General features: G+C 47.4%; 1 protein-coding gene across 6 annotated transcripts in view; it reads left to right on the top strand.

Annotated features, from left to right (window-relative positions):
• rbfox3a (RNA binding fox-1 homolog 3a) overlaps nt 1-12,381 on the top strand; it is a 423,712-nt gene that overhangs the window by 224,836 nt on the left and 186,495 nt on the right. For all 6 annotated transcript variants that reach the window (XM_072712252.1, XM_023822692.2, XM_023822691.2 and 3 more), the window contains one exon: nt 4,553-4,631. In XM_072712252.1, coding sequence (XP_072568353.1) covers nt 4,553-4,631 — 79 coding nt within the window. The remainder of the gene's footprint in view (nt 1-4,552; nt 4,632-12,381) is intronic.

Genomic DNA, 12,381 nt, shown 5'->3' with positions numbered 1-12,381 from the left:
TGGAACTTAGGATATCGTCAGGGATCTGCTCCTCTAATGGTATGCGGGCTATCATCAGCAATCTGCTCCTCTAATGGAACACGGACTATCATCAGCAATCTGCTCCTCTAATGGAATGCGGGCTATCATCAGCAATCTGCTCCTCTAATGGAATTTGGGCTATTGTTAGCAATCTACTCCTCTAATGGTACGCAGGATATCAGTGGGGATCTGCTCCTCTAACGTAACTTAGGATATTGTCAGTGACCCACTCCACTAATGGAAATCAGGTCATCAGGGACCTGATCCACTAATGGAATTTGGTCTATTGTTAGCAATCTGCTCCTCTAATGGAACGCGGGCTATCATCAGGGATCTGCTCCTCTAACGTAACTTAGGATATTGTCAGGGATCCACTCCACTAATGGAAATTGGGCTATTGTCAGGGATCTGCCCCTCTAATGGGATGCGGGCTATCATCAGGGATCTGCTCCTCTAATGGAATGCGGGCTATCATCAGGGATCTGCTTCTCTAATGGAATGTGGGCTAACATCAGGGATCTCCTTCTCTAATGGAATGTGGGCTGACATCAGGGACCTGCTTCTCTAATGGAACGTGGGCTAACATCAGGGATCTGCTTCTCTGATGGCTCAAGGGCTGTCGTCACGGATCCATTCCTTTAATGGAACACTGGCTATCATCAGGGATCTGCTCCTCTTATGGGACGTGGGTTATTGTCAGGGATACATTCCTCTAATGGAATGCGGGCTATAATCCGGGATATCATGGGCTATCGTCAGGGATCTGCTCCCGTGGCCACTGTAGTACCACAGCTACAGAATGAAACTCTGTGTAAGGCATGTTTTCTGGGGGAAAGTGGAACACCTGTCTGGCAGTGGGAGCCATGGCCTCTAATTCCGCTATTTATTTCCGGCCTTCAGTACTAGAGAGACTGCTGAAATTTTATTAGGGGGTTATTAAATTTGATTTGATTAAGCCAGGGTTGAATTAGTGGGAGTTTAATAGAATCAGCCAGTCACTTCAGAGCCCTCCTGTGCTCGAGATCAAAGGACTCCAGAGATCAGAATCCTAAGTCCTCTGGTGCTTAACCCCATCGCTACAGCAGTAAGGACGGGCAGTGCGCTGGCAGCATGCGCAGCCAAACTCGCATTCCACCTAATGTCTGTGGCATTAGGTGTGTGGTTCATGTACCAAAACAGCAGTTATTCCTCCAGCCCTACCCCCACTAAAAAAGGCACAACTAGGGTGATCCTGATAATTTTTTATTCAGCCCTCGACTTCCGTTTCATATTATTTATCCCCTCTCCTTACCCAAACAATTAATCAGGTCCTGTAGAACAGGAAAAAGAACAGCTTTTAATTACTTTTGATAAAATGACAAATTGTGTTGGCAACGCTCCCAAAAAAGCGCTGGGAGCCATGAGATTGCAATTAATTAAGCAAAGAGGTGAGTCGGGTCTAGAGGGACCAGGGTGGGGGGGGGGGGGGGGGGGTAGTGAGGAGAGGGGGTCATTTCCGGGGGAGTGAATCAAAGAGGTCTCTCTGGGATGGGGGAGGTCCTGGGCCAGCGCCAACTCGGGGGACACCTCAAATGGGTGGATCAGTGCCGTCTGCTCCTGGTGTGCATTTGCTGTGTTACCAATTGCACAGCCATGGACCCTTGCTGCCACACGGGGACAGCAGCAAGCAAGGCCTGTAAGAACACCTTGCACGCTCGGCCCATACACAGCTGTCCCTTTATCCATAAATACAGATGCCACCACAGCCTGTGAAGCTTCTAACTCTACGAGGCACCCTAAAGGGCAGTCTCACCCACAAGGCCCAAGAGGCACTGCACTCCCCTGGACTCAAATTTTCCAAGCCATGGGATGCTAATTCCTGGACCCCAGGGGTGCAGCCAGTCCGAGCGACTGCCCCGTCCCCCACGCCGGGTGGGGTGATGGCCTGCGGGCTGTAGTAGGCGCTCCATCAGAGGGGATGCCGGTGGCCCTCCTGACGCGTGCCCTTTTCCGGAAACGCATTAGGCCCATAGATCACATTAATGTTAACCATTAAACAGTGCCCGCCCTGCGTCTAAAGCAACAGTGTCATCAGGCGCCGTGCAAACGGCCGGCCCGCGATGCATTTTTAATCAGGATAACCGCCATCGCAGCCGTAATGGGCTCGTAATTAGGATAATAAAAGTGGGAAGAAGTGTTTGCTTAGTGTACCGCACATATTCTCTGGGGTTTCGCATGGGTGTCAGCCGATAGCCTTTGTAAACTAAAAGCTTCACAATTTGTTTGTTTTTCCCCACCCTGGATCTTTAGATTCCATCCTTACCAAGAGAACGCAAAGAAACTTTGCTTTTACCACAGCGTGTAATGAATGACCCAAGCTGCCTGGATTCCTCCACTTTAAACCAATTGGAATCTCATGCCTATTTCGAAAATCTTTCCCATTCCCCACAGAGGGAAGAATACACCCCCCCCCCCCCCAAAAAAAAAATGCACAACAAACCCTGCAAATGGAGTCAGGCGGGGGCTGAGAGGCTGACATGCAGGTGTATTGGCCCTAATGACACTTTGACATGCTTTTTTCATCCCCTGTGCAGTGCTGTGGCCTCGGTGTTTAGAAAAATAGCTACTCAGATATTACTGCATCGTCTTATTGGCCATGAAAGCCCCCCCACCTTCCGTTCCTCAAGTCACCGAGCATGCGGGGAGCGTCACTGTCCGTGCTCAGCACTTTCGTTAGTACATGCTTGGCTACAGGCTTTGCGAGCGGGTTTGGGGGCGGGGGGGGGGGGGTGGGTTGGTCGTCGTCCCAGGCTTATCGGAGCCCTTCAGGACCCCTGTGCCTGTCTTCATGAGCGCCTGCCTCCATTTGCATAATGAGAGCATGCGGGGTGCAGGCGCAGGCAGCCGCGCCTCAGCGCCCCCACCACCGCCTGAAGAGTCGATTAGAAAATGATTAGTTACACCAGGCAAACACGGCAAAGTAAGCCATTCAGGGGGGCGGAGGCGGGGGCGGTGGAATTAGCGCGTCGTGCCGTAGCCACGCAGCCACACACGCCTATCGCTGGGGTATCTGTCAGCAGGGGGAGGGATTAGACACGCTGTGGTCCGCTCTCCCGCCGAAATCCCGAACACTGTGGGGAGAGGGAGAGGGAAAGGGGACCGATGTGAATGGGCATGGGCCGCGTTCAGGTTGGACACAGTAGCAGCATGGGAACTATAAACGTTCTGTGCTTATGCTTTTTGACATCCTGCTCCCAAGGGCGTAGATTTGGCTATGGACCATGTGTGATTGCCCCCCACCCCACCCCCGCAGGGTTTATATTTGGTTTCCATTGGTACGGACCAAATCAGGCCATAATCGTAACTTTGTTATGAAAGGTGCCGTGATGCTGGGCTGACTGTACATACCCAAACACACTACCTGTGTGTTTCTCATTAATCGTCAATCGTAAATTAAGCCTCTATCTGTCACCTGTGAACTAAAAAAAAAAAATCAGCCATTCCCTCCCATTCTTATTCCTCTCATAAGATTCCTTGAAAACTCATAAGAGACTATGGAAATGCTATTTTAGAGACATTCTCACTGTTTAAAATGAGTGCTGTGTCCGCAATTAATGTGCCCGGCCCTCTATCACTGTCCTGTTTCCAAAGGATCTGGTGAAAGCTGAAGCCATTGCTGTTGCATTTCCTTTCCTGTGTTCTGAGTTTATACTGCTGATATCGGTCCTGCTGCAAAAACAGCAGGTCACCTGAGATTATAAACGATAAAGTATTGAAGCCCTTGATGTTTGAGCACCCATCCATCATTCCCCTGTCTGTTCACCTTTAATCACTTATCCAGTACTGGACTGTGAGAATGCTTAACCATTAGTGACTATTATTATATAATGTAATGTTTGTGAATAATTAGGATATAATCAATTAGGATATAATCCCTAATCCAGTACTGGACTGAAATATTTTGTGTTTTTTTTTGTTTGTTTTATAAATATCTATTATTCCTGTAGTGCCATTTTTAATACTGTATATTGGGTAATGCTTTACACTTTCATAATGCATTCATAGAACATTCAGTGCACCTTCATAATGCATTCATAGAACGTTCATAAGCAGCATGTATGTATACCTTAACATCCTAACATATCTTAACAGCTGTAATTTACATTAACAACAAATATAAGATTATACAATAATAATGTCTGAATTAAAATAATCATATAATGTCTGATATTTATGCATATTAAAACTGTTAAGGTATGCTAGGATGTTTTGGTATACTTACATGCTGCTTATGAATGTTCTATGAATGTATTATAAAAGGCATTATGAAGATGCATTAATGTAAAGTGTTACTATATATCCAGGTATCTTTCTCATTTTTGTACTTCCTCAACGGCTGTTAATATGGCTTAACTCTTTACAGTTTTTCCATTGTCACACATTGTAAACAAACCGACATCAGATTAAGATGTGTAAGTGCATGTATAAATGATGAGCATCTTGTAGCCTGCCTCTCCCGTGTCTACATGCTTTTGCATTGTCTCGCCTGCAGGGGTCAGCAACACCTGTGGCAGCAGTGAGTCAACCCAGTCAGCACGTTCGTCTGTACATGGAGACCCCCAGCTGGGCAGGTCAGTGCGCCATTTAGACGCTGCGGTGTGAGTGTGTGTGTAGACGGGGTTCGCACGTCTGTGAGCCTGCTGCGTTCATTCTGTCGCATTCGGACTGGGCTGCCTACCGTGCCAGGAGCAAGCGCACTCGCGTAAACCCGCCCGATTCTTCGGCTCTCGCTCCGTTTTGTACGCTGGGTGCGGCGTCCACCATTACCGCCGCAGCGTTTTGTGTGGGAAGGTGGAAATCAGCCTTTTCATCACTGTCTGTGCCTGTGAGACACCACAATCACTCATGTGGGCGGGCGGGCGCCTTGGAGGGCCGTCGAGGCCATTCAGCCGTCTCGGGAAATGCCAGTAGGTACGAACCATGCAGCAACACTAGAAGAGTTGGTTAATTAGAGATGTTCGCAGTTAGCCAGTTGACTCTATGTGGCAAGCATTGCTGGGGGGGCAGTGTAAGGTGATGTTGGGTATTTGACTGCTGGGACAAACACAAAGGTATAAACCTGGGCTCCAAGATCAAGATTAGCTCATCACATGGATTTTCAATCTGGCCTCTGCTTTAGCTTGATATCACGCAGTGCTGTGTTTTTACACAAAATGTAAGGGTTTTTTTTATTTTTTTTTTTTTTTATTAAACAGTGTCACAGAATCTCTCTCTTAAAAAATGAAAGTGGATAATGAACGGCCACGAGGCCGGACACACTTTGATAATAGCTTCCTCCTATGTGGCCATAAATACAGACATGCGGAGCTGTGTTCCCTCATTAACCCCGTAGTTAGGAGTGATTCGCACCGACATCATCTGTTTTGACATTTAGACGGAGCCGAGGCTGTCAGATGGGAGGTTCACGCTGTTGGATATTGAATACACACACTGTCTCCTGCTAAAAAGTCACATCCAGGCCTGATTCATGAGGATTGCATTGTTTTTTTTGTTTTTTTTTTTACCAAGGGGATGAAAAACGGCTTGTTTACCCTCGGCGTATTCGCATCAGTCAGCGGCCGTCACACAATGCTAATATTTTAGTAATTTGGGGGTCGGGGGTGTCCGGATCAGAAACGTAAATCACAGCCCTAATGACAGCACAATGCAGTGTCGATAAAGACCAATCGATGTGCTGCGTCAGGTGCGCTTGGAACAACAACGCGCTCTTCCTCAAAGCCACAAAGCGCGCACGGGCCTGACGGCCCACCGGGCCGGTTATCAGTGACCTTGATGCTCGACGACACTCCGTTTTACCGTCAATGCAAACAAACCATCACCTCTGCATCCTTGTGTGAGGCAGCTAGCAGAAGCATGCTACAGGAATGGGAGGATGGAAGAGGGACTTAAATTAGGCTACGAAAGGCAGCCGCTTTGCCTTCAGCAGAAGGGAAACACACTGGCAAACAAAACAGACGATGGGACTTGGGAAGGGTACCGGCGGGGGGCTGGATTGGGCACCGAGGTCCGCTTGCCTGTCCTGAGGCCCAGGAGACAAAGCAGAAGGTCATTTAATTTTATCGGTACTTAGGTACTGCTGAGAGAATGGGCCCGTCACCTCACTTCGCCCCGGCCCGGATTGTCCACATCCCCGCCCCTCCCCTTACTGTTACACAACCCAAGTGAAATAATAACTCCCAATAACGCGCTCACCTTTTCAGGCTACTAGGGTGAGGTTGCCCCCGATCAGTCGTGCCAGGACGTGTCCTGTCAGAAACGCATAGAGGCAGCTGACCTATGGTGCACGCCCGCTGCGTGCCATTCAGTCAGCCATGTAAACATAAAGGCCAGCACTTTACCGGAACCTTCTTATATAGCCAGCGTAATGCCGTTGCAAGCAAATCATAATGTTTGTCAGCACGGCACATGGCCGGGGCTCATTCGTTTGATTTGTACACGTAATTATCCTTTTATTGCCCGGCAGTCTGCAAACGTACACGGAGATCAGAGCTGATAGCTCGAAGTTCTCCACGGCTCAGAGCCTCCCTGATGTCTCTGTCATCGCTTTCTGGCCTGAGAGGCCCGGGGCGGGACCTCCAGCCACTCGGAGGCGCTCAGGAGCACAGGTATCTTACAGGTCAAAGTTAGGCTAAATAGGGCATCGCACCGCTGGTCTAGCAGTTACCCGGATACCCGGATATGCCCGAGGATGAATTGCACATGGCTGTCAACAATGGAGAGATGACTCTCTCGTCTCGTTTGCAGCTTATGAAATAAGTAGCGTGACGTTTAAGTGCCCAGACACTTAAACACCGTAATACTTGCGCTCCTGGCCCATCCTGGTACAGTAAAGAACCAGCAACAGACAGGGCGGCGCTACTGAGTCCCTGTAGTCGGTAGCGTGATTTATTATCTCTTTAATATACCATATGGACATTTCTGGGGAGAACAAAAGGCAAAGACTATTGTTGCTAATCTCCTGTATTAAAAGCTACACATGCTTTTGTGATGTTTAATGCAAGTAATTTAAAATTGGTAATCAGTGCATTTCATTATGAAAAGGCTGCAAAAATAAAAGTATTATAGTATTGTGGTAGCGTTTGGGTAAAATTAAGAGGGATATTAAACAATGTGCCAATACATCAAAAAAATGTATTAAATTGTATAAATCTAATACAACATAATGGAAAAAACAATGGAATGTGTACATTAGATGTATTAGAGCAATGAAATGCAAGCTTACTGTTTACATGCTGGTTTCCATAATCTCCTGATTTCCCACAGCATCACCATATTTACTTTATCAGCCTCCTGATTTCTATTACACACATTTCTGTGAAGTCCTTTCGGGATGAGATCGTAGACCACAAGTGGCCTGTAACTGTTTTCATTCCACCACCAACTGCTGTTTTTTTTTCTTTTTTTTTTTTTTCCTCCGTACATCTCTCTCTCCCTCCTTTTTCACTTTTGCGGCTTTGTACAAAAAAATTGAGTCTGCCTTTTTCCTGCTCTTCTTCCAGAGGGTCTGCGCCCTGCTTACATTTTAGATCTTCTCTGCCATCCGGCCATTTCTGCTGCGGTAATTAGGGAATGCAGCCTTTTGCAGGAGGACGTGACAATGCAGTACCACCCGGGGTTATAGACGGTATCGGCGGAGTGATCACCGCACCGTCAGCAAGCCTACGTGGCACTTACAGGACGCCCAGATGTCTCCAAAAGGCAGAAACGCTTTCCCTTAGTTTCCAAACATCATTCAACCAATTTTGAAGGTCGGTGATTGACTCAGACTCAGTGATTTAATCTAAAAAATACTAAACACCGTTTCAAAGCACAGGCAGCCCACAGGTTAAGAACGCCCGACTTATGGACAAACGGATTGGAGTGAAGCCTGTTATACTAAAATGCTTTGTATTACGGTAACTAAGGCAGGCATTACTTTGTGACACTCGTGAAACCATTGCACAGCTTCAGCGGCTCCAGGTACAGTACTGTCTGTAGTAACTTTTATAATTACTATTGTTGTTGTTATTATTATTATTTTATTTACTGTATTTTTTATACTTAAAGACACTTAGGAGTGGGTCTTGTTCTTAACCTGGGAACTGTCTGTAATATACAGATCCTTTTGCTGCTATTTGAGGACATGTTAGCAATTCAGAAAAAAAGCAGCGAAACTCATCAGCAACAATTATGTAGGTGGTCTGCCGGCTAGAAAAATTAAAGACAAAGGTCAATCACCTCATAAGGAGGAAATTTGCCTCCAGAACCCCATGGCGTGGGGCCATATTGGACTTCCATCATTTTAATTTCTCTGGAAAACACCTAAATAATCCTGATTGAGGCACTGATTCAGTCGGGCCTCTGGTGACGTTTGCTTCATGGACACCGCATTTCATGAAGGATGCCTACACTTTTCTTTGTGTGAGTATTTGAAATGTTTGTAATTGACTTTTTTTCTTAGTTAGACATCTTGTTGGCAGTGTGTGGCTCAGTGGGCTAAGCCTGTGTTCCCATGATCGGAAAGTCGCTGGTTTGAGCCTGACCTCTGCAGAATAACTACATGTCTCTGGGCTCTTGAGCAAGCTTCTTAATCCCCAGTTTATTGTTATTTGGGTGGTGTGCGGCTCAGCAGGCTAAGCCTCTGTCTGTGATCAGAAGGTCGCCACTTTGAGTCCCGGCCTTGGCACAGTAGTCACATGTCCATGGACCCTTGAGAGCGGCCCTTAATCCCCAGCCCCCTGGGCACCACGGGGTGGCTGCCCTGCCCCTTGGCTGTGACCCCAAAGCTTGCTCTCACCTGTACGGAGAACAAGATGGGGCAAAGCAAAAAGACAATTTCCCCATGGGAATTAATAAAGTTTCATGTAAAAAAAAAAAAACAGAATAAAATGTTGTTAGAGCGGCTTAGTACTAGAGACTCTACTGCCCCTAGTGGCGATGCTGTGTAAACATTTCATTCCACATTTTCAGTACCCATAAGGGAGCGGTAATTTATTTTAAAGCTCAATAACTCTGGTTATCCTTAAGTGGCCATGATTTCCACACAGATTTCACAATTTCTATTAAAATTATATATTGTACGGGGACATGGGGACATGGGCCATATGCACACAACACAATCACAATCACTGTTGTTCGCAGCTTCACTCCATTTCTGGGGTGACATGGGGTAGCGCTGGGAAGCACTGTCACCTCACAGCCCCATGCTAAGCTGCCTGCCCCCCCTGTCTCCAGGGGGCTTCCCCCGGGCTCTCCAAGCTGTATGCCCGCCCACCCGCCCGCGCACATGTGTGTAAAATATTTATAAAAGTCACCTAATAGTACTCTATAATAAAAGATAAGAAGCGAAACACTAGGTGCCTGGTACTCGTTCAAACATGCCGATTGAGCCAAGGAATTCACAGCCAATATTATAGTGTTCTTATGGCTTTTTAAAGATAATTCTTTCATCTGTGGGATTTTCAAGCATGGTATTTTTCATGAATCCTGTGTAAGAATCATTGCAAAAAGACAAGCTAGCAGGCCTGCAGTTCCCTAAGAGCAGGGGCACTGTTGGGAAGCCCACCGCGAGGTGTGCTTCGAAGAGCACGATCCCGCAGCATGACAAAGCAATGTGGCCAGACCAGGTCTGCTCAAACAGCCATGTATTTTTAAGCGTATTGACCCATAGCCTGCATAGCTCTGCTTTAAAGAAAGGCAGCCTCCTGTGAAATGCTGGCCTGCAGATGCTTCCACGCACAGGGTCGCATGGCAGGCCTTACCATGGTGACACTGTTTTGCAGTGTTTGCAGTGGCACATGATTACAGTAGTTTCTGGGTGACCTGCGGCCTTCCCCGAGGCGCCCGCCGGAGTCCTCACGCTTGGATCTGTCCTGGATTGCTTCCATTTTTTAAGAACGCGGCCGCGATTCAGGCAGGTATTTGCCGGCCACCAGAGTCGCGTTTCCCCGCCGGACGCCCGGGTCGGCACGTACATAACACGTGGAGTCGTGATGACGCGTCAGGGAGCGAGGCACAGGTGTGCAGGCGGGGCTGCCTTCAGACAAACACAGGAAACACAGAAGCAAGCAAAACTGACAGTCATGTTCCTTGCTGTAGGTCCAGGAATGAGAAACCTGATGTAATTATGGGTTTACCTTGGTTTTATAATCTCCAAATATATGTACAACATGTCTACATTATAACACACAGAACACCTTTCTGAAAACAAATCACACATATCATTGGATTAAATATTTATAATACATACATAATGTAATACCTGAAAGCCTATTCTACCTTACACAATAGTGTGTCACAATGCGACAGAACGTGCCTTTGATATATTGTGTGAGGCAGTAATTCTGAGGAGTTTTTCCCACTAAATGTGGAAATCGGACTGCGAGCGCAGCAGCAGGTGTTCTTCCCATGTTTAATTGGTTCTGCCGCCCATTAGAGGCCTCATTCGATCCTTCTGCAGCGCTCAGCCATGTGTCTGTAAGCTGCAGCTCAGGTGCTGCCGTGCTTTTTTCGTAGGATCGTTTGCCATTTACTTTTGCACGCTTTCGGATGCAAACAGCCCTGCAGACAGCTGACCCGGTGGCCCGCAGTCGTGCTCCCTGCCTGCCCACTTCACAGCAACCATCGCTCGCCCAGCCTGGCCTCGTAGCAGTTTGAAATGTCTAGGTGAAGGTATTAGACGTGTCGATTGTGGATCGAGGGAATAAACGCAAGCGTATGTCACAAGCGATCATTTCATTTATTTACTCATTTTAATTTACGAAGAAATCAACAAGTCAGAATAATGTCCGATACATTGAAGAGAAAAATCTTTATCATGTTGCCCACTCACCTTTTATTTCTGACTGGTGTCCGATAAAGACTCTGTAGTTGCAGCCACATGAAAATTTCTCCATTTGTTAATGAAATTCAATTGAAAATTAATTAAACATTTAAATCAGCTTGAGAGCTACGGTGATTGTTGAATATTTTATGTAGTATTTTGGTTTAGAGCTAATTACTACCGACTTGACTTTGAAGACGACGCTGCGGCCAAAATCGATTCGAATAAACGATTTGTCAAAAAATAAAAAATAAAAACCTGCCATTGCTCTGGGCCTTTCAGAAGCGGGTGGGATAATTAGCAACGAGCCCGTCGTGTCTCTGACTGACTGAGCTTTCTGCTCAGGGCAGCTCTTGGAGAAACATTCGGCTGCCCGGGATGTCGAATCTGAAGCAGCTATCAGGACCACAGTGCTTTGGAGGCCAGCGTAAAAAGGACTTTATTGCAATGCAGCCCTGAGAGGCGAATTAGCATTTGTGCATGAGTTAGCGTGCATCCGTCCTTAAATGGCAATATTGACAGTCTGTCCCCAATGGAAATGCTAACGTGCTGGAAGCAGGCCACCTGGTGGCCCCCGCGTAGGGGACATAGGCCATGTTTCATCATACAAAATGAATGTCATTTACTGGAGAAAGGCGTGTGCAGTATGTTTGCAACCGTGTGTTTGCAGCTGTATGCGGTGTGTTTGTAGGCGTGTGTGATGTTTGCAACCGGGTCTTGGCAGCTGTATGCAGTGTGTTTGTTTGTAGATGAGTGTTAACAGGCATGTGCGGTATCTGTGTAGGCGTGTGTGATGTGTTTGCAGACATGTGTCAGCAAGTGTTTGTGGTGGGTTTTCATGAGTGGGATGTGTTTGCAGACGTGTGTCAGCAAGTGTTTGGGGTACGTTTTCACGCGTGGGAGGTGTGCTTGCAGGCATGTGTGGCATGTATACAGCCATGTGTGGCGCGTTTGCGGCCATGGGCTGTGTGCTTGCAGGCATGTGTGGCGTGTATACAGCCATGTGTGGCGCGTTTGCGGCCATGGGCTGTGTGTTTGCAGGCATGTGCGGCGCGTTGGCAGGAGTGGGCGGTGTGTTTGCAGGCGTGCGTCGTCTCACGTGTATGTGAGAAGCTGGGGATTTCCTGGCAGAGTTCCGTCAAGCGGTCCTGTCTATTAATCAGGGGCTTTTGCTGCAGGCTAGGAGCTCTCAGATGCTTAGAAAGCCCCTCCCTGCTGCCCATAATGGAACAAATAAGCTGTTGCAAAAAACCAATGCCTGCAATTGCAGTCGTTTAGGAGGTTGACTGCCAGGACTGCAGCTTTCAGCCGGAGTGCCTGAATCGGCCTGTGAAAAGGCTTAGCTGGGCCCCCTCCCTCATTTAATGATGATATGCCATTGTATGACGGTGTGTAGACTGCTGAATATGAAAAATATGCCAAAAACACTTTTTCTGTCTTATTTGGAAGTGAATCGTGATGGTGGGACACACAGGCTTAATTTAGCGGCGATTCTGGCCGGAGCTCCCATAACGGCGACG

This window comes from Paramormyrops kingsleyae, chromosome 5, assembly GCF_048594095.1.
Source record: "Paramormyrops kingsleyae isolate MSU_618 chromosome 5, PKINGS_0.4, whole genome shotgun sequence".
Taxonomy (NCBI): Eukaryota; Metazoa; Chordata; class Actinopteri; order Osteoglossiformes; family Mormyridae; genus Paramormyrops; species Paramormyrops kingsleyae.
The sequence above is the reverse complement of the archived record's forward strand: the minus strand, read 5'-3'. Positions and strand labels throughout refer to the sequence as shown.